This window comes from Myxocyprinus asiaticus, chromosome 21 (genome assembly GCF_019703515.2).
Source record: "Myxocyprinus asiaticus isolate MX2 ecotype Aquarium Trade chromosome 21, UBuf_Myxa_2, whole genome shotgun sequence".
Taxonomy (NCBI): domain Eukaryota; kingdom Metazoa; phylum Chordata; class Actinopteri; order Cypriniformes; family Catostomidae; genus Myxocyprinus; species Myxocyprinus asiaticus.
In genome coordinates, this window is record NC_059364.1 from 6597855 (window position 1) to 6622135 (window position 24281).

General features: G+C 37.6%; 1 protein-coding gene across 1 annotated transcript in view; it reads left to right on the plus strand.

Moving 5' to 3' along the window:
- LOC127411924 (MAM domain-containing glycosylphosphatidylinositol anchor protein 1-like) overlaps positions 1-24281 on the plus strand; it is a 288415-nt gene that overhangs the window by 128682 nt on the left and 135452 nt on the right. The window contains exons 5-6 of the mRNA XM_051647835.1: positions 15061-15257; positions 16312-16444. Of these exons, the coding sequence (XP_051503795.1) occupies positions 15061-15257; positions 16312-16444 (330 nt within the window). The remainder of the gene's footprint in view (positions 1-15060; positions 15258-16311; positions 16445-24281) is intronic.

Here is a 24281-nt window from a genome sequence, read left to right on the forward strand (position 1 = left end):
ATTCTCATTTTTAGATTTGTCACGTATACTTCCTTCAATCCAAGTCTGAGGGCTTGTTTACCACTTATTTAGTATTAGGGGTTTGTTTAAATCCCTAAACTCAAGTATGAGCAATAGTAAAAGTGATGTTTGCCTTAGAAAACACAACTCGGCTTGATAGCAATAAGTGAAACATTTTAAACACCTGATTCATCTTTCTCTAGCCAGCATTTTTCTCTCAGCTGTTCTCTTCCACATTTTTCTGGCTGTAATGAAATTTAGTGTTTAACGAAGCGTTAATCACATGCTACATGTACATTGGCATCCTATATCCTCAGCAGACTGCATCATTGGCCGTTCCAAGCTGCTGATAGGAATATGAGCTAGATTTGTGGATATGCCGTGCATTATGTTATTGGGTGTCTAAATATTCCCAGAGAGGTTTTACTTGTCTAGTGAGACAAATGGCAGGGCGACCAACATCTTGCTAGAGGAAAAAATTCAAACAAGACAAACTTCTAACAGCAGCCATTACTCTGGGAGGCCAATTAAAAAGCAGGATCAGTTTACAACGCCATCTGTAGCCACGAGCTAGGAGTATGTGTATGTTTGTATTTATGTGTGTCATAGTCCCTAGAAAATCTAGGGCAATTAACAGAACAGCCAGAGCACTAGCAATTATAGAAAGGCTCTTTTTTCTGAGAGTCCCTCTGTGTCTCTCCTTTGAAATTCTTATCCTGTTAGCAGGTGGGCGACCCAGGAAGTGCTTGGTTGGTTTGTGACCTCCTCACCCAGTGGACTTCTGGCCTACGAGCTTTGCCTTATTAAAACCGCACCCTAGTTCAAAGCACTTCCAAGAAGTGGTGGTGAGCCAGTGGGGTTGACTAAATATCTAATTTCCTGCTGCGGGGGAGAAATATAGAAGGGTCTTGTGTAATTATCCGAGACGAGGAAGAAGAATCTGCAGGTATGTGTGGAGAGTCAGGGAGTTTTGAATCAGTCCATCCCTGAGCTACTTTTCCAGGCAGGGGTGTTTATTAAAATTTTCTGGAAATGCCCATCTTTAGCCAGTCTCTTATATTAGTAAATGAAAAACCACAAATGAGTTCTCTTTATTAACAATTTTTTTATTGTCCTAGACAGCAATGCGATGAGAGTAAATGGGATTTTTCTCTTCTAGAGTCTCAACAATGTTTCAAACTGTGCTCAAATTTGCCAAGATACCAAAATCTGCAATCAAAAGTCAGAAGTTTTAACCCTTATATTGTGTTCCGGTCAAAACTGACCGTTTTTTTTTTTTTTTTTTTTTCTGAAAACAGTAGATTATTTCATCCCATTGGAATAAAATTCCATGACTTTGTCATCTGAACACACATTTTTGTTTTTTTTAGATCATTTTCATAAAAGTGTTTTAGTTTTATTTCACTTTGTTACACCTCTGCTGTTCCCGGTCTAAAGTGACCAGCTATTGAAAATTAATGGATTAGACTACAAAATGCAGAAATATTAAATGTTCAGGAGCATCCAAATCCTTCAGATCAGCACATACTGTATGTGGATGTGTGTCTACACACACAAAGACTTTAAGACTTTATAGGTATTACAGTTTCATTTTTTGTTTTGTTTTGTTAATGCATGATTTTCTGTAAAGCTGCTTTGAAAGGATGTGTGTTATGAAAAGCACTATACAAATAAAAAGGACTTGACTTGACAAAGTACTCAGACATGTGCGCATGCGCGCACACACACACACACACACACACACACACACACACACACACACACAAACACACACACATGTACACACACACATTGGTGTGGCTTTACTTATGAGGACTCTCCATAGACATAATGATTTTTATACATCATTATGGGGCGAAATGGTCCGCTACTTTGCTCCGGCACCTCAGCATAGACTTCAGGTACCTCTGATCCCCACCCAACACACACACATGCACACACACACAATGTGTGTTGAACGCCCTTTTGTGCATCGTCTTTCCATGTACACACTTTTCAAGAAAAAGTTTCAAGATCTACTTATCATATTATGTTGTCTATGCTGTATGTGTGTTTTAATTGTCTATGCTATATGTATGTTTCAGGAAGTAATAAGGAAAAATGTGACAAAAAGACACATTATTATATTTATGTGTGGTAGTGGGAATTTCAGACACTAATGCTCCTTGCAGTTTGGCCTCTGAGTGAAACAATTTTGCTCATCGCATTTTACTAATCGAGGCCCTTCCAATGATATTTAACACATGGCTATCTCCTCTTTTTTATGTTGTTACCAACTCTGAATATAATTGTTGTTATGACAAATTAGCAAATTATGAGAACATAACAGTTCTAATTTGTCAGCATTTTGTTTAGATCAAGAAAGTGGTTATTAATTTATTACAAAATAATTATAATTTTTGTATTTTTTCTGTAGGGAATGCAGAAAACTTGCCCAGTTGCCCAGTTCATAAGCTCAATTCAATGAATACTTCTATCAATAATAATAATAATAATAATAATAATAATAATAATAATAATAATAATAATAAAAAGCTTTTTTTAAATATGTAAAAAAAAAAAAAATCATAAAAAAAAAATTGACAAAAACATCTAATGCAATATTTTCTGATAATATATGCAAATTGAGAGAATATTAACAATCTTAGTAGGCCGGTCATATCAAACATATACTGTACCTCTAGCAAACTTCAGTGGCGAACAGATCAGCTGAATGTAAATAAGTTCAATGAAACTGAGGTAAGATTCTAAGTACATTTTCAGAGATATTTATTTACAACATCAAATTGTTAATTCAGAGTTACTTGCTTCACATACGGTAAATGAGTGTGCATTCTCTCTCCCTCTCTCTATCACACACGCGCAGCTGGCACGCAGAGAATGAGAGAGAAAAGTGAAGCAAAGATTGTTATACTGATACGCTAGGTTTAAATTGCAAATGCACACATAATGTATGACATGTATCTAAGTATGACTACATAGAACACCTCAGTGGGAAAACAGGCAAATCCTGGGTATTTAGGCAATTTAGAAATACCGGTCTGAAAGTGTTGTCACCCTATAACAAGCAGATATTACAGCTTTTCCTACTTACATTACAACTTGTTGAGAGTTTTGCCACGTCCCTTGATGATCGTTGTGCTGCACTGATAAGCTGCGCACCAGGACAGGTGAATGCTTTGACACTGCAATCTCTTATATCGTCTCCCTCATAACAAACATAATCCATAATGAGCAAATTAATCATTAATCATGATTTCACTAGAGGGCGAAATGCAGCTGCCCTATCCAGAGGTCGGAGATGGTGAAATGGCAGCGTTATCAGCTGTCAGTCATTGAGGCTCTATGACAGTTTGGGCACACCAAGGTGGCTACCGGGACTATTCCGGTGGCTTCATCTCCTGCTGGCAGTTTACTGTTGTGTCAGCGATCCAGTTATATATATATATATATATATATATAAATATATCAGTGCTTGGAACACAAAAGGTGTTAGCACAAACTAACACAACACAAGGGTTAAAGGAATGTTCCGGGCTCACTACAAGTTTAGCTCAAACGACCACAAAAAAATATTTTGACTCATCCCTCATTTATAAAAATAAATAAATAAAATGAATGTGTTAAAATTATTTTAGTGTGATAAAATCGCTGTTCTCTGTTCATGCCAATGAAGTTGTAATATTGGATAAAACTCTCAATCTGGCATACCGGGCATTTTCCCGGTGGGCCGACGCACTTTGGGGCCGATCAGGGGCGGACTGGCCATCGGGAGAACTGGGACTAAGCTGAAATGAGCCGCTGCGTTATGCAGAACGGGCCACAAAATGGCGCCGCAATATGCCGAATGGTGCAGCGATATGCAGAAAAGGACAGCGACAAGGATCATGTGCCTATGTCATCCTTTATACCATCTGTTACAGTGATAGTTCAAATGATGAAAATGAATTAATTTATTAAACCTCATGTTCTAAATCTATATGACTTGAACACAAAGAACACAATTAAGGAGATGTTAGAGAGAATGTTAGCCTCAGTCACCTTTCACTTCTTTTTGTTTCTTATTTTTGAAAGTGAATGGTGACTGAGGATGTCAGTCCCTAACATTCTACCTTGGGTTCCAGACAGGGGCAGAGCTAGGGGGTGGCCAATGCTGGACCCTGCCTGGCCACCCCTGTGAAAAACTCCTGGCTCCACCCCTGGTTCCAGAACAGACAAAAGAGATCTCGGTATTAATCCCGGGAAAATTCGTTCCGGCAACTGTTCTGGGACTGCCAAATTTGTTCATTCACGCTGCAAGAGCTTTCCCATAATCTGTGCTCACATTCACACACATATATTGAAAAAAGCTATATTGAGTCATTTCAAAACTGGTAAAAGTGTATCTGGCTGTGTTTCTTATGTAAGGGGTCAGTAGCCTATCTATCATATTTTCTCTTCGCCGGCATTCATCTTCGCAAATTCTGTGGAATGATGTTCACTGAGGTTGTAGAGGAGAGCGGGGTACAAACTAACACTTTTTGGTTTTCTTAATTTTGTGTAAATACACTTGGGGTTCAATGTATTTTTCTTTTTTCGCATTGATTTTACACATGTCTGGTACAAATATGCAGCCTTGTTTTATGAATGCAACTTGTACTTTTTTCGCCGTCTACCTGGAAAAAAGGAAAGTGAAATAAAGGATGAAATGCCTACGGGGCATGTTGTAACAGGTGTGGGGCACATTGTAACATGACCATATTACTGTGTAAAATCCCCCTCTAACAACTGTATCTGATCTCATTAAAATAAATAGAAGATAAACTAAAAAAATAATGTCAATAAAAGTCATTTATTAACTTTGTCATGCATAATAAAGCAGTGATTTTAACACTTGACAATGAATACACAACAAAGCCACAGCTCTCCCCTACTTCAGGTTTGGAGTGTTCCCTGCATGAGACGGCACTTTTATTCATGTCATTTTACAAACTGGGTAACCATCATTATTATTTTTAAATACCCAAAGTATTTCGACTTCAACCGCACCATATATGAGGGGGGAAATAAAGTTCCGACATTTGGTGCGCTGCACTCTGAATGAAAAATAAATTACTTTCATCACATCTGGTTGGTGAAGCTGTAAATGTAGCCAATTGTTTTTTTTTTTAATGTTTTTTTATTTATATTTTTATTTTTATTTAACTAATATTTATATTCTGCTCACAAACTTTCTTCTTCGCATGATAAATACATCACCACTACAACACACCCTCCACGGTATCGGCTCTGCTTTTGTTCACACAGACACGTCCCTGGATTGATCCCGGCAATGTTACTAGGGTCTGATCCCAGGATAAAATTTTCAGGCATTCCGGCACCGGCTTGCATTCACACAGAAGGCTCCCCGGCATTCATCCCACTAATATCCCGGGATCAGAGCCCAGTGTGAATGAGGTTAAAGTCACACAAGTTTGGAACAACAAGAGTAAGCCTAAATGATGACAGAATATTCATTTATGGGTGAACTATTACTTTTAGGATGCTTGACAGATAGGGTCTGAAATTTAGAATTAAAGTTTGGAAACATTCCTACTAATTATTACAGAAAAAACAATTAAACAATGTCTCTCAGGCTCAATTATTATATTATATTATATTATATTATAGTTCAGTATATTCCGTGGTTTACAGTATACACTGACAAAAGAATTTAGATTAGTTTTGTACAGTGAAAAGTGGTTATTTCAGTTTGTTCTCAGTTGTCCTTAAGAAAATGCACCGCATGCATGCTTTATAATGTATATGACTGTATGCTCCATGTGCTGCATCAATCAAGCACACAATCAGCAGAGCAAAATAATGCTCTGTCTACACTAGACGTAAACAGCGTGGCGGTGTAGACAGTGTCTAAAATGGATTTATATGCACTATGTATTGCAGCACTGATATACGAAAATGTATAATTAAAAACTGAGGTCAGTAGAGCCGGTAGTTACAGAATCACGCTGAAACGGACAATTACCACAGCAAACAAGCCTGCGCCATCATTATCACCGCAAATTACCGCAACATGTTTTCTTAAGTTGAATCCGTAATTCTGTATGCTGAAATTTCCACATGTTTTGGTGTTGAATGAAGGTATCGCATAAATGTAACTCCTCATTTCACTGTGTGGAGTGTTTTGGCATTTCCTGCTGCTGCAGTGATGAACTCGATTTGAGTGATAGAGAGCCGCTGTAAAGTTCCAGTGTCGTAAAAGTCCCATTCAAAAATCTCTTTGTAAATTACGCATTTATTAACACTTGTTAAATTAAAACCAGTAATGTAACGACAGTAACGTCCCCCATTGTAAAGAAGAGTACATTTTGTCATTCGAATTTCACTTGAGAAAGAGTAAAAAGTACCTGTCATTAAACCTACTCTTAAAAGTACATTTTCTCCAAAAAGTTACTCAAGTAAATGTAATGGAGTAAATGTAGCACGTTACTACCCACCTCTGCTTTTAAAACAGCGTGTATTTTAACGTTTATGGATTGGCCCCATTCACTTCCATTGTAAGTGCCTTACTGTAACCGCAGTTTTTTCTATTTTTTCAATACACAAGGGATGAGTCAAAATAATTTTCTGTGGTAATCAACATTATGCCAAAATTTTTTGATTGAGCTTAACTTGTATTGAACCTAGAACTGAATCTTTCTCATAAAATTTTTCCAAGACCAAATTATCAGAGTTATGCCATCCACATTAATTTTATAGCACAGTTGTTTTACTGTCAGTCAAAAATCGTCATAATTGTGTTTTATTTCTTCCAAGCAGACATCATTAAACCTCTTAACAATAAAATGTTCCTCTGTGTAGTGGAGACTTTTGAACTTCTAGGCAATCTTGTGTATAAATGTTGGATTTTGTGTGTATTATATTTGTTTATAACCACCATGAAACACAGTTTTATGCCAAACCATGTATAAAGCCAGCATTGTCGAGTTTACCACACCTTTGGTCTCATTAGCTACTTAAATGCCTTTCTTAAAAGAGTAGTAATCGTGCAACAAGTTATATTAAGAAAGAATTGACTTGTGGACATATTGCACATTGACCTTTGACCTTTGGAAACTCTAGAGCTACCCTTGTAGGATGTCAGCTGTCAAATACTCTTGTATTATCAGTTGTCTACCGCCTTAGGCTCTACTTTATTATTTACTTCAGAGAATTTAGTAACAAATCTGACCATTTAAAGGGGGTCATATCATACATTCTTTATTAAATATTTTCCCCTGAGGGCCATTTATAATGTTAATAAAGTTTTTGCCATCATAATTTAGTTTTTCATGACTATTTATAATACGTAAAAATGTCTTTCTTTCTTTCTTTCTTTCTTTTTGTGTTCCTACACATTACGCAAATAGTCCTGCAATCCTTGCAGTAATATTCGATATTCAGTGTATATCTTGGCATTTATGTAATTGCATTGAAACAGCATAGAAGGTTGATTTTTTTTTTTTTTTTTTTTTTCCAAACAGAGGAACCCTCATTTTAACTAAACAGCCACTGTTTATTAAAACCAATTTGATTCTAAATGTTTAATGCAAGAAGTAAAACAGACAGTTTAAAATAATGGAGGCATGTTTTCCACACTGTTTGTTTACTGTAAATCAACACAAGGAAATATTGTTTAATAATTTTCATTTATATGCACCAATATAACAATGCATAGTAATAAATGGCAATATTTACCTACATATACATATATTTTACTAAAACATTTTAATATATGAAAAAGGCCTTGCTATTAATTTTTTTTTTTTCAGTGATGATGCAAATTAATCACTGAATCAGAGATTTGAATCGGTTCATTGATTGGACAGTTTGAATTACAGTGTCAGATTGGCCATTGGAGGTTCGGGACTTTTACCGCTGGGCTGGCGGGCCAGTGGGCCGGTGGGCCTCTAGCAGGCTGATGCACATAATATTATATACAGTACATATATATATGTATATATATATATATATATATGATTTAGAAAGTGAAAATATAAAGAATAAATCTCATTTAAAATATAAAAAATTGCATATATACAATATATTTAATTTTAAAATAAAAAAATTAACACCATAATGCTTAATTCATGAATGTTTCATGCGCCCATCTTTGTCGTCAAATCAAAGAGGAGAGAAGAAAGAGGGGCCGTACACATCCAACACGCCTTTTCGCAACAAAAAAGCTAGATGCTGCGCAATGACCAGAACAGAACACAGGTGTCTCGAGATGCATTTTTAACCATTTAAAAAACAATTATTACATGTCACAGTGGCTAAAAACACGGGGCACCTGCACGAGAAGTTGAACAACAGCGAGACACTTCACAACAGTTAAAGATGTCCGTTTACTTTAGCCCATGTTTACACAGGAAAACAACTGAAAAACAGTGCAGACGGATGCAAAACTGCACAATTGGGCTTGCCTACAAGTTCTAAATTCATTACGCTGGCATTGCATATGTGAGATGTGAGAGGAGGTTTGCACTGAAGTTCCTAAAAAAGCAGACTTGATAAACTGGATTACATTGTTCTCCTACAACTTTTACTCAAAGTTAAGAAGAAGGGTTTTATTTATTTATTTAATTTTTTTGCATGCCCGTCATGGCATTAGTTGTGTAATCTTATTATGTATTGGATTTGAAACTGCATTGTGTCATCGCTCCTCAATATCAGAAGATGTGGGAAATAATTTACTGACTTTTACTGAATTTAAGGAAGTTTATCTTATCCATAAAAATGTGTGAAAAAAGTTTATTTAGAATATTCAGTTTTTGGTTACCTAAATAATTAAACACATTTTCGTTATTGCTATTAGCCTATTTACCATCAGCTGCATAAAGATAAGCACGGCATTTCAAATGGAATGTAACCCCCTTCCGAAGGGCACTTTGAAGGGAGAACAATCATAATTGTCAAGCTGTAAGATCGGTTTAAACATTATATATTTATTTCCAATTAAAATGACCTAAAAAGTGAGTTCTGAATGACCCTAAGTTTTTAGTCCTCTAATGCTCTCACAGTGGATGGTAAAGTCTTCGAAGGGAATAGGGCATAGGGATGATCACTTCTGAATGGAATGCACCCTAAATGAGGTTGCGTGTCATGTGTTATCACAATTTCATTGCATCATCAATTACATCAGTCGATCTATTTATGGGCAACACCCATATACACCAGTCAGCCACAACATTAAAACCACCTGCCTAATATTGTGTAAGTCCCCCTCGTGCCACCAAAACAGCGCCAACCCGCATCTCAGAATAGCATTCTGAGATGATATTCTTCTCACCACAGTTGTACAGACTGGTTATCTGATACCGTAACGTGTTTCATCAGGAAGTGCATAGATGATGTAGTGCCGATCAAAACAATACGGATCTACCCGAACCAGAAACCGTGGATTAATAGCGACGTCCGTGCAGCACTTAATGCGCAGACCTCCGTTTTTAATTCCGGGAACACTGAGGAGTATAAACATGCCAGTTATTCTCTCCACAAAAAAATCTAAGCAGCCAAACAACAATACAAAAACAAAGTGGAAGCACAGTTCACTGACGCGAGAAATATGTGGCAGGGAATTAACATGATCACAGACTTCAAAACAACTAATCACTCCGCTGTGAACACCACTGCCTCTCTTCCGGATGAGCTAAACACATTTTACGCTTGTTTTGAGGAAAACAACATCTCCTCCACGGAGAGAACTCCCATGCCCGACACAGCAGAGGTTAGTTCAGTTACTGTCTCTGTAGTGGATGTAACACGATCTCTCAAACAGGTGAATATTAGCAAAGCTGTGGGTCCAGACGGCATTCCGGGCCACGCTCTCAGAACGTGCGCGGATCAACTAGCGGGTGTTTTAATGGACATTTTCAATCTCTCCCTCTCCCTGTCTGTGGTTCCTACATGCTTTAAGACATCCACCATTGTGCCCATACCAAAACAGTCAAAGATAACTTGTCTAAATGACTGGCGTCCTGTTGCCCTAACATCTGCTGTCTGCTTCACTGGACCCACTACAGTTTGCTTACAGAAGCAACCACTCCACTGATGATGCCATTACAGTCACAATACACACTGCTCTTTCCCACTTGGAAAAAAGGAACACATATGTGAGAATGCTGTTTGTAGACTACAGCTCAGCATTCATAGTGACCTCCAAGCTTGACACAAAACTCTTAAACAGCTCGCTGTGCAGCTGGATCCTGGACTTCCTGTCAGGCAGACGCCAGGTGGTCAGAATGGGTAGTAACATCTCCTCACCACTGACCCTCAACACTGGAGACCCGCAGGACTGTGTTCTCAGCCTACTCCTGTATTCCCTGTACACACATGACTGTGTGGCAACACATAGCTCCAATGCCATTATCAAGTTTGCTGATGATACGACGGTGGTAGGTCTGATCGCTGACAATGATGTAACAGCCTACAGAGAGGACGTGCACACTCTGAAATGGTGGTGTCAGGAGCACAACCTCTCCCTCAACGTCAGTAAGACCAAGGAGCTTGTGGTAGACTTCAGGAGAAAAGACAGAGAACACAGCCCCATCACCTAAAATGGAGCACTGGTGGAGAGGGTCAGCAGCTTCAAGTGCCTTGGTGTCCACATCACTGAGGAACTCACATGGTCTGTCCACACAGAGGCCATTGTGAAGAAGGCTCACCAGTGCCTCTTCTTCCTGAGACGGCTGAGGGAGTTTGGAATGTACCACTTCATCCTCACACGGTTCTACACCAGCACTGTAGAGAACATCCTGACTGGCTGCATCACTGCCTGGTACGGCAACAGCAACGCCCTCAACCGCAAAGCCCTGCAAAGGGTGGTGCGAACTGCCAGACACATCATCGGAGGTGAGCTTCCCTCCCGTCAGGACATATATACCAGGCGGTGTGTGAAAAAAGCTCGGAGGATCATCATAGACTCCAGCCACCCGAGCCATGGTCTGCTCTCACAGCTACCATCAGGCAGGCGGTATCGCAACATCAGGACCAACACCAGCCAACTTTATCTTCCCCCAAGCAATCAGACTTTTGAACTCTTGATCGCTCATGATCAACATATATCAGCACTGCACTTTATTAATCTCACACTAGACTGTCATAATTATATTTCTCTTAACAACACACTGGCAAATGTGTATCAACCGACAGCCTGAATGTCAATACAATACTATACAACCTTACTGCACATTTATATATATTATCTTTATTGTATACTGTGTATTCTATATTGTGTATTGTATACTGTACATTGTATATTTTTATTTGTATATTGTGTTGAGTAATTATGTGTATATTAGTTTTGTAAATTGTGTTGTGTAAATCTAATGTTTATTGTAGAGTGGTATATGTCTCATCACTGTCATGACTACTATGTTGCTCGGAACTGCACCCAAGACTTTCACCCACTGTTGCACTTGTGTATATGGTTGAGTAACAATAAAGTGATTTGATTTTGATTTTGAGTGACTGTAGACTTTGTCAGTTCGAACTAGTCTGGCCATTCTCTGTTGACCTCTCTCATCAACAAGGCATTTCTGTCCTCAGAACTGCCCCTCATTGGATGTTTTTTTTTTTTTTTTGGCACCATTCGGAGTAAATTCTAGAGACTGTTGAGCGTGAAAATCCCAGGAGATCAGCAGTTACAGAAATACTCAAACCAGCCCATCTGGTACCAACAATCATCCATGCGATTATCTAATCAGCCAATCATGTGGCAGCATTGCAGTGCATAAAATCATGCAGATATGGGTCAGAAGCTTCAGTTAATGATCAACCATCAGAATGGGGAAAACTTTTTATCTCAGTGATTTGGAGTGTGGCATGATTGTTGGTGCCAGATGGGCTGGTTTGAGTATTTCTGTAACTACTGATCTCCTGGGATTTTCACGCACAACAGTCTCTAGAATTTACTCAGAATGGTCCCAAAAGCAAAAAACATCCAGTGAGCAGCAGTTCTGTGGATGGAAACGCCTTGTTCATGAGAGAGGTCAACAGAGAATGGCCAGACTGGTTTGAACTAACAAAGTCTACGGTAACTCAGATAACCGCTCTGTACAATTGTGGTGAGAAGAATATCATCTCAGAATGCTATTCTGAGATGAGGGTTGGTGCTGTTTTGGCGGCACGAGGGGGGCCTACACAATATTAGGCAGGTGGTTTTAATGTTGTGGCTGATCGGTGTATAAATCAATAATAATAAATACTACTAACCTAATAATAACAGATATATTAGATATCTATGGTGAAGCCTATGTTCAGTGGGCCGCAAGAATCCTGAAATTCCCGGTAAAGTTTTGTCTCCCAATCCGACCCTGCTACTTTAGTTTGAATTAAAGATGCTATCTGTCTCAACATCTGTATTAACACTCTCATACTCATTTAGTCAAATTAGTCTAATTACAAACTCTTCAGGAAAATTAAAAGCACATTAAATCATTAAGATTTTCACATTGTTCCTTAATATTCTGTCGGCAGCAAAATCATTGTGAATATATTTTGAATATTCAATTTATTGCACAGTCCTGCAGGGGTATATTACAATTACATGTGGAGCTTTGAGAAGCATTTAGTATAGGGCAATACAATTAACTGAATAAATAATCGAGATTACAGTTGCAGCTGCCACAATTATCTAATCATGAAAAGTGTAAATTTTAGTAGTCCGTGAAGGTCTACTCATATTGCGTCCAAATTTTCTATTTAATTTTCTATTTAACTTATGTTTTTGCAGTGGTTGATCATTTTCACCAATCAGAAACATGTCTATTGTTCGCTTCTGTGTATGATGTATTCAAAATTCGAATAACAGCATTGTTTTTTTATGCTTCTGAAAGGACCAATATAAAGTTGACCATTTAGTCAACTAGTCTTGGTTTACTGATGTATAAAACAGCAATAAAGTCATTTAGGAACACAGTTCTCAGCTTGCTTTGGATGTGTAGCCAACATAAAGAATATGGCATGCAGTTGATCCACCACAAATAAGTATTTTAATGTCAATTCAATTAATCACAATTCATCACAATTACAATATCAAGGGTAATAATCGACAATTATTATTTTTGTCATAATCGTGCAGCCCTAATACAGTACATACACAGTCCATATACTTACACTGACATTCATAAAACACACACACACACACACAGGGTAGATTACAGCACAGAAAATCAATGGTTCCGCTCATTGGTAAATTGGGTTGGGTCAGTATGTCATTCATTATATTCTTCTCTGGCCTGTGGTCATCATCTAATAGAATTGAGTGATAATTTGACATGGTCATTGTGATGTGGGTTAGTGCGCTCACTGGATTAATCTCTGTGGAAATAGCAGGGAATTCCATCCGGATCAGCACATTTCTCAGTCAGTCTCTCAGATATGATGTTTTCATTTTTTGGTTTCTTATTGCAGCTGAATGTACACAGGCCTTGTGTACAACAACTGATGCTTACACATCTTTCAGAAGCTAAAAATGAAGTTATTCAAATGTGCTCTCTCTCTATCTCTCTCTCTTCCACTGCATGTCCAGGCAGTCTATTAGACAGATTTCAAAAGCAGTAGGGAATAGGAAATCAAAGTGGATTTGGGACTCCCTGAGCAGGGAGAGGTCAGGGGTCAGATTGAGTTAAACAGTGTAACCCCCCCCTCCCCTCTTCCATCTGCACCACTATTCATTCACTTCATGTGTGAGCTGTGTTTTTATTTTGAGTGTTTGAATGTAAAGTATTTGCTACATATTCATACAGACTTAGACTAATACCAGACTTCCTAAGATACAGATCCGGAACAAAACTAGACCTCAACCAAAACCTTGATGCCCAAATCCAGACCAAGGATTTTGGTCCAAGATCCATTTTAACATCCTGAGACTTGAGCGTGACTGCTGTGTGCATTTTCTATTCCACTTTTTGATTTGTAACTGGTAGAAACATGCAGCATAAATAAATAAATTCAAACCAAACCAAATAGTTTTACTAAAAATGTATGTCCACATATGTGGACAGCGGGACTAAGTTGTGAAATGTTTAAATAATACCAAGCTATAGAATTCTTTTTTTTTTTTTTTTTTTTTTTACAAATTGTTTATTATGTTTCCAGGAGTTGGTTATTCATGTTTTTAGGACATTACAGACATTACATCAGAAATTAGCATAAATCATTCTGATACAAAGTATTGGTCAGCATCATCCAATCACTGCCAACCATGTTAAAATAAAATTTAGCATTATAAATTCTGAATCTATGTATTGATTACCATTGTCCCATGTCTGCCAAACATGTTGAGTGGTCCAAACACCATCTGCAGCCTGAAACTGAACTTTAAATAGAAAGCTATAGGATGCTCCCTTGCTCCCTATTTAGTGAATTACTTAACCTCCAGTGTGCTGTTTGTTTGCACTGGTCTCAGAACAGTTTGAAATGCACCTTATTTTCATCTTAACTCCTTATAAAGCCTCTAAAAACAAAATTTTCCAGTTTTTGGATGCGTCCATTAATTCTCATTGTGACAATGCACAGTGAATATAAGATATTTTAAATGAAGCTGAGCATACAGTCCACATATGTGGTCATTGTGTACCGTTTCACGATTAATCACTCAAATTTCAAAAATGGCATTTCGTATAAAACTAGAGACTCTAATCTTTTGACTCAAACAGGTTTCAACTTAATTTGGTTTCTTACCAGATGTAGTTTTGTTGCCGTTTCAGCTAAACGCAAACTCTGCTGTAATCGACGTCTTGTTGTTTGGTCACATGAGTCATGTGTTGAAAGTTTAAGCTTTTGCTGACAGCACAGAGTCTCCTGAACTGAGATCAGTCAGTTTAAATTCAATTAAATTATGGATTGCATTTAGCGAAGCCAAAATACAATGTCCATGCATGTGGATGCGGGGTCGAACGAGGTTAATGAAGTGAAGGTGAAGTAAAGAAAAAATTAGGGTTCAAAGACCATTTAGCTCTTTAAGAAGTCTCCATTAAAAAGATTGCATTTTCCCAATCTTAAGTTAATTCTCTTTTTTCAATGTGTGTGTTTCAGATCTGGATAAGCCCGTGCTCACAGTGCACCAGACTGTGGGTGATGTACGAGGGAACTACTATCAGGAGAAAACAGTGTTTTTACGCTGTACGGTGAACTCCAATCCTCCTGCACGCTTTATCTGGAAACGGGGAAATAGACAGATCGAACAGAGCAAAGACAATGGAGTGGACATCTACGAGCCTCTGTATACACAGGTAAAAACACACACTCATACAAAACTTGGGCTGGGAGCCGAAGGCAAAAATAATAAATTATTTGATTCGGAGGTGTTGGGAATTGAGAGCTGATTTCAAAGGTTGAGTCGTCTCCACTTCTTGAAGATGTTGCTAGACCGTGTGCTTAGAACGAGTAGACCTAGATTTATTTTTTAGAAATGTCATGATCTCTTATCATTCATACTATGAATGAAAATGGTATAATCTCACTTCATTGCTCTGTGGGGTTATCAAAACATTGATCTGTTTGTTTGAGCATCCCGGCCAGCCCGACACAACATAATTGGCTCAACCATTGGCTTGAGTTTAGGCAGGGACTATCTGTTTGTTTGACCAATGCCAGATTGTGGGAGGTACGAGAATCCTGTTTGAAACCAGCTCATTTGCAATTCTGTTTAGTGATGCTAGTGGCACAGAAATTACACACTTTAGCTTCAATTATAGTTAATAATAAGTTCCACAGAAGATCACCTCAGGAGACCTGCTGGTCACAGAGAAATGTCCTCAATAAATCAGCTATCCATCAGTAATAAATTCATAATCTAAACACTTATTATTAAAGAGCTGTTTGAATAAGTTGGGACAGGTGGAGATTGATGGTTTTGCTATTAATAATGAGGATTATTCATTGTCCTTAAGGTTTTACATAAGAGTTAGAGAAATTTGAAATTCTTCAATTCACTTACTCACTGGGTCTGACTCTCTCTCTCTCTCTCTTTTTGTCTCTCATAAAGCTTAATTTCTGTCTATGTTTCTATCATAGATAGAAATTAAGCTTTATGTTAGTCCCTCAATGTCTATAGTTGTTATGGTCCTATAGTTCTTATGTATCACTATTATAGAAGGTTTCTGCTGAACTTTTTTTTTTTTTTTTTACATATTTTTCACTTTAGGACCATATATATCACAAAAATACAAAACTGCACTATTTCTAGAGAATGACCTACATATTATATCTTTGAAATGTTTTCTGTAAGACATGCTTATCATGTAATATGTGTGTGTGTGTGTGTGTGTGTGTGTTTGTCTGCAGGGTGAGACAAAGGTGCTGAAACTGAAGAATCTTCGTCCTCAGGATTTTGATAATTACACCTGTCAGGTGTCCGTACGGAACGTGTGTGATATTCCAGACAGCTCCGTCACCTTTCGTCTCACCAACGCTACAAGTGAGTCCTCCTGCACTGTTAAACACACATTCTCCATCTTCAACCTCTTTAAAAAGCAGCTGTAGTGAGTTTTTAATGTTGTGACATCAGTAAAACCATGTTAAAGGAATAGTTTACTCAAAAATTTACATTCTCTCACGATTTATTCACCCTCATGTCGTTCCAAACCCATATGACCCGAATGAAGCTTGTTCACAGTGGCATGCGTGTTTACACAAGAACCTGCATTTCAAGATGGTTAAAATTAAATCCTTAAGGTATCCATTATATATAATGGCTGACTGCCGAAACGTTGGTAAGAAAAATAAAAGAGCCTATATTTTGAGTTGTGCAGTTATATGGGTTGTGAACGCTTTATCATGTTGACTTTAAACATGGGAATTACTTTGTTTTAAAAATTGGTAGGGACCTTGGTGCTGTCACAGTGCTGGCTGTAATGTCATGAAATTGCAAATGGTTAGCTCATAAATATTAACAAGCACAATTGGAAAAGGTCACAACATTTCCAAAAAATAAGTCTAATACTGTTTTAATACAGCTTTAAACTAGGTGTTTGAAACTAACATACAAAACCACTGCTTTAGTTACTGAAATAGCCCTTGTGACAACTTTCCCATGTGACAACTAACCCCGGTCTAAACCTATATGTTTTTCAAAATGTTACAAAGAGAAACAAGAACATCTAGAGATGATTTTTCACACTAAAGCTTCATGAAAGCCCTTTTCATGTTAACATACTCGTTCTGCATCTTCAAAATGAATTCTTTGTGTACTCCATAATCATTTGAATTCACAACAAAATCAAAAATATGTCTGTCACTCAAAGCGAAAGAAAATATGTGCTCAAACAACAGAAAACTGACTACAATGCTCAGTGAAGCCCTTCATGAATTAGTCATATAAAAAAAAAAAAACATGTTTATTCGTGTTCAAATTAGCAACATTAAGAATTAATGGACAAGAAATGAGTTCAAAGCTTGTCGAGAAAATCTAAAAGTAGCTGAAAGTTCCCTCTTGTCTGTCTCTGTATCTTTATTTCCCCTGACTCTCTTTCTCTCAGTGATGAATTTGAGAAACTGTTGATTCTCCTCTCTTTCTACTCTCTCCACTAGAAAGGCAGGTGTGAAATAGTCAATAGAGATGAGTGAGTCTGGATTGACAATATCAGAAGTAACACACACACTGAATTGCTCCCCGTCAATGTCTTGCCCTGTGGAGAAACAACACACCGCTGCAAATTGGAATTTGTTTTCAGTGGCAGGAGCGTGGCTCGCATATGCATGTAGCTCGCCGTCGAAAGAACAAAACACTGATTTGTTTTTTCTGTTGATTTCATTTTCTTCCTTCCAATCAGAGGAGCAGGAAGAGGATATAAGATGAAATTGGAGACAGCTGAAGGAACATGCATTAGATAAGTGCTGCTGGGCTGAAGTTTGAGAAGTTTGTCTGTTTGTAGAGTGGATTGAAGGAGATTGCGTCCGTGCCAAGGATTTGTTGCTGTGTTTTGAATTACAAGTCGATAGTGACACGTAACTCCAAACCACACTGGTCACCACATGCTTTTGTGAAGGTCAATCTTGACTTGGAATAAATGGCCTCCTTTAAAGGAGTTGTTCCATACAAAGTCAACAGATCCAAAAGGCACCACATCTTCGGAAGCTATACGATTGCTTTGGGTAAGAAACAGACCAAAATTTAAATCTTGACATTCGGCCCAGTGACGTCACTTTCTTTCACAGTCTTTAAGTGAGCATTATTAAAAAAATTAAATAAAAAAGTGCTTGTACTTTCGTTATTATGCCAGTATTTCAAGATTTGGAGGAGAGAGATTTGGTTATTATTCAGAGAAAGGAGTAAACCTAGCAGAATGTTTTCCTCTAAAATGTTTTTCTCTTTCTCTGTTTCCATTTTTTCCTTTTGGTTGAATTCCTCTACACAAGCATATGATGAGCTGTCCTTTAAGACACTTTGTGTACGAAAAAGGTATTAAAAATAAAAAATAAATAAAAAAAAAACACCTAGTGAGCTGCCTACCTAGACAGCATTTTAAGGCATCATAGTGTCAAGATCACTAGCAACGAGAAGAGGACCCAAATGCATGATTGTGAATAAAGAGCTTTATTAATAAAAAATAACAAAACCAACCAAAAACTACCCCAAAGGGGAAAAAACACAGTCCAGGGCGACAGACACGTTGAGGGGCTGGGCTGGAGCAGGAGAACCAACAGACATCCACAAAGTAGGTAACATAACCGACAGGGACCTAACAGAGACCAAAAACACAGCAAACATTCCACATAGTAAAGACAATGAACTGGCACCAGACAGAGTGCAAAGGGAGATTAAATAAGGGAGCAAACAAGAAGGGTAACAAGGGCGGCAGGTGGAACTAATAACAAGATAACTGGGCAAACAAGGAGGCGGGGTTATCACTCAAGACAGAGGAGTGCATGGCAATGAGAAACCACAACAAAGCCACACACTCACACAAACAACAGACACAAACAAAAGACATGAGTGCATGCTGCAAGGATGACATAAGGGCAACATGCACTTATGCTAAAAACAATAACACAGGAGAACACATGATAAGACCAAAAAGTCAAGCCATGTATTCTCACACAAGACACAGACCAGACAAGACATGAGTGCACACCACAAGACAAAACACAAGTGCCTGGACTCAGCCACTAAGTAAATAAAACCAAACAAACCGAAGTGGCTGAATCTAGACACAAGACAGAAACAAACATGGTCAGGGTACTTCCACAAAAGTAAAGAAAACAAAATTAAGGGCAGACCCCTGATACATAGACACACCAAACATTTTCAAACTCATGCTGCAAGGGTGTATTCGGTGGGAATGGCCCCTTATGAGATACCCTGTTTTAGCCAAAATCTAAGGCAGCATCACATGTATTCTTTATGGAGAAGACTTCATTCAGAATGCATTGCAACGAGAACAGTGACATTTTTCATCCAAGATTGCGAGCGACCTATTGATAAAAAATGTTGAGAAAGTGTCCAGAAAAAGGCTAGAAATAGAGTCTTCAACTTTTATCAAGTCAAGAACCCCTTGGTAGACAGACAGATGGAGCAGGGAATTCCTGTTACATACAGTATTGTGTAAATTTCAGTGTTGCATTTTAAGCCTAGCCTATAATAATGTGCATAGGACCATACGAATGTGTATACAGTACATACATTGTTATGATGCTTACATTACAAAGCCATTAAAATAATAATTAGGCCTATTGATGTACATATTTGTGTTATATTAAAATTTTAATACATTTAATATATAACAATGAAACATTTAGCAGAATTTTAGCTTCTTAAATGTAGATTTGAAGTTAACTTATAATTGTGTTTTTGTTTAACAGATATTTCCATGTTTTCACAAAAAATATTTTGAGATCTATTAATTACAGACGAATTACAGTATGACAATGTAGGGGTAGTGATATTTCGTTCGTGAGCGAATCAGTCTTTTTGAAGCAATCTCTGAACTGAACGAATCTTTCTCGTTCACCTTCATACAGTGACTCATATTTCTCATTCACTGACATCTCTACCTTTTGAAGCCAATGAGCTCTACTGCTTTCCATGCCTGTAAAGACTGATTATAGCGCGAGCCAATAGCATTCGAGTGCGGGCTGTGAAGGGGCACATCATTGATTTGACCCGCTGAACGAATATGCCTTTCATTGAACCAGTCTAGTCGGTGGTTTGAGTCTGAACGAGATGAGATTTCTCATTCATGAACAAACTGAAGGTACCGGTAAACTCGAAATCGAAGAGGAAATCAATGACTCATTCATCTCGTTCGTGAACGAGAATCTGCTGACTGACTGAACGAGAGGAGGCACGTCATTCGTTCAGTTTGGCATGTATGTCAATCGCGTTCAACAAGGAGAAAAAGAAGTTATACCCTAGGTATGCACAAAACATAATCCCCAATTTATGAATGGGAAGACCAAACAGTTAAAATAACATCAATTATGAATTAAAATGTTTTGCTTTGTTGCACAGTGTAAGATATTATTAGGCTTTTCTCTAATGTTTTCTGTGTCTTGGTGAATGTTAAGCCCAGATTTTGACAAACTATAGGAAAAGTAAGACCTGCCATTTGTGGTGAAACGGTTATGGTGTTTAAACTCTATTTTTAAAACTTTCTTTGTACATTTCTAGACGTGCAAATTCCATTTGTGTTGCTTTGTTCTGCTTTTAAAGATTGACTTTAGAGCGAGCCAATAGAACTCAAGTCCTGGCTGTGAAGGAGCATATCATTGGTTTGACTCACTGAACGAATATGCCCCTCACTGAACTAGTAGTAGTCGGTCATTTGAGTCTGAACAAGATGAAACATCTCGTTCATGAACGAACTGAATGTACTGGTAAACTCGTTTGCGAATGAAGATCTGCTGACAGACTGAATGAGAGGAGGAGCTTTATGTCATTCGTTCTGTTCGGCAATCTCGTTCAACAAGTAAAGGGGCCAAAATAATTATGAATAAAAGTGAGTGATGACCACACATTTAAATGACATAAGGACGTTTTTGAAACTCATAATTATTTTTTAGGCTTGTATTGTTGTCTTGTATAGCTTGATAAAAAGTTGTGCTCAGCGGTTCACAATATGATAGATAGCCTATGCTTTGTTGTAATTTGTGGAGAAACACTTATGATGCTTAAACACTCTGTTGTGCTGAAGTCTCTTAGTTTGTTTGTTGACGCAAATTTTAATAACAAATAATTAGACTTGTTCTGGCCATGAATGATTGGTTCAATGTAAATACTCATAAAAAATGTAAAAGACGGTCATTTGCCTTCATCTACTGACGCAAAGTCGTAATTTGCAGAAATGGTCAATGAACGAATCTGAACGAATATCAAAATCACCACCACTATGTGGGGGTAAAAATTTGCCTAATTTTCATGAAAATTAAATGAAACAATTTAATAATCAAAACAAGCAAGTACAACCCCCCCCCAATATTTATACAATGATCAATGGAAACATGTCAATTCTTCACACTGTATCCACCCCAATGTTCAAGCCAAATCTACGCCCTTGATCTATAAGAAGGATTATGATGTAGATATTTGTTTTAATAATCTGCATCTAGTCAAACAGGATGTTGCTGTGTTGTGTTGTGTATATTTGCAAGGGATTGGTAGTGGGGTTGAAAGATTATTTTCTCTGTTATCTTTATGCCATGGACGCTTAAGATTAGATTTCCCCCAAATGGGTCAGACAATACACACACAGAACAGGTGGCGTTAGGTAGATTGATTTTGTATCATAATCCTAATGCTGTATTGGAGTTCTTTTGACCTAATAAAGATGCTTGAGCAAATCCTCCTCTCTCACTGAAGTTATGCTCTGAATTCTCTTTCATGACACACAAACTCTGTTCCAAAACTTTCTGCTGCTATAGTATTGCAAGCTACAGTATTTAGTAAATGTAAGTGAAAAGTCTGCTCACTAGTTTTAGCCGTACTTAGTTTTATCAGCAAGATTTAAGCCACATACACATTAATACATTTTTGTTTAAAAACGCATAAATTTCGCCTCTTTTTGGCCTCCTGTCCACACTAAGCCTGCGTTTTTTTTTCCAGCAAAAACAAAGCTTTTCGAAAACACTCTCCAAGTGGATACATTTGAAATGCCATCTTCACATTGTAGTATGCACAGGGAAAACAGAGATATTCGAAAACGACAACGTGTTTTTTGTCATGTGAGGCAGTCTTGTGATCCGTTCAGCCCAAAACAATCATGATGGCGGCCCATGTTGTAGCACCTTTGTTGAGCCAGCTATCCACTTTGATAGCATTGTTAAAGATAAATGTTACTTTGTACAACCTTCACATTGCATTCCTTCAAAGGTTTACTCAAAATTGCTTTCCGGCGGCAGAACACGAGGACAATTGCATTTCAGGCCTTACCTAGAAATGACACAGGGCCACGTTTCTTATGTTTTTTTCCCCCGCATGTGGAACATTTTAAGCAATTTAAGCATTTTCAGACTTTCCAGATTGGACGAGCAACTTTTGGAAAACATTTGAAAACGGCAGTTTGGATGGAGAGCGTTTCGAAACGAAAACGCTGTTTTCAAATTTATCAGTATTATTGTGAACGTAGCCTCATACAATGCTTTTTTAAAATTCTGATCTGACACTGTTTGAAAACAACCCTGTTTGAAACAAATCCTCATTGTTTTTTGACTGTTTTTTCCATTAAGTCCAAACTACATCCACTCAGTTAATTACAGTTTGTGCATGCACACTCATCTCTGATTGGCAGCTTTGTAAATTTGTTTTTACAATGTGTGTTACTCAGAAGTGGTTTTGTAATCTCCCTAGGCACTCTCTTTATCATATTAGAGGTTAGTGGATGGTTTGAATGCAAATGTTTATTTGTAGTTCAAATTGTAGGGGTTAATATCTCACGTCAGATATATGTTAATTAATGCTTTGTGGATTAATGTGCATCACTTAACATGTCTTAGTGCTGTAGGGGTCATTGTCTCGCTGTTAGGATGTGCCTAATAGTAGGGTTTGTTAAGTGTTAGTTAAATTTGTTAATGTATCTCTGTCTCTTCGAGCAATTAGCTGGTCGAGCTTAATTGCACAAGCCTGGTCCCCACGGCAATACAAATGGCGAATGTCCAATCTCTCCATCCTGGTTGCTTTGGCGACTCACTCTCTCTTCGTCTCTCTCTTACTGCTTCTCTTGTTTGTGATACATATATTCCATCCCTCAGTCCATTTGTGTATATGTAAGGGAGAAAGAGAGAAATAGACACATGGGTTGTGTTCTGAATAGCATACTTACATACTACTCATGCTATCTCTGCAGTATGTATTCTGTGCAACTTGACCTTGCATATCCAGTGTGGCGAATGAATCGGAAGCAATAGAGTGCAACAGTCTTGTTCCGGAAGTAAAAATACCAATTATTTTCTTCATAGGGGAGTACATTTTTAACGATAAATAAAAAATATAAAAAAAACAATATGGCGGATGTAGAAAATGGTAGTCCCACCTTACAGGTAAACACAATTTATGATGCCATTGTTGTCAGATTTAACTGCTGATTTGAATTTTTTTTATCATAATCTGGACCAACCGTTTTGTAGATTTCTTTCTTTTCCCATTCAAGCAGACAGAAGCTGTACTTTTATGCCACTTGTATCCATAGAAAAGAGATGGCAGCCGAGTGGACAAATTTGCCTTGAAATGGACTTTGATTTTAATTCATTCCATTATGGAAGATGCTTTGAATGCTTTGAATCAAAATTTGTAATGAAGTAATTCACCTCGGAGCTCTTTAGTTTGGTTCATGACATAAAACTTGTTAAAATTCTTAAACTGTTTTTAACTATTTTTAACATCTTTTTTTACTCATCTGATCTGACATTTCTACACAATATTGAATTAATAAGCAATTTTCTACTGTTTTACTTTTTTTATTTATTTATTTATTTATTTATTTTTTAATACAAGTATAAACAGTAATAGGTTTGGGCTGAGTTTGGAATGCCATACTACCATACTACTCCTACTATTTCTGCCTTATATATCCACATATTTCCTGAACATGGAAGTGGAAGCCTGTTTTTGTTTTCCGGTCTCCAGTGTTGTCGCTTGCATAGGTGTATGCTCTTAGAGGAAAATGTGATGTTTAGTGTATTACATTTATACAAAGTGTCAAAAAAGCATGTGGCTCCATATTTTATAGTCGCGATGACAGTTTTTTTGACAGTGCCTCACCCATCAAAAGATAAGTTGTGGGTAAATGACATGAAGATATGGACCAAGGTTACTGATGTTG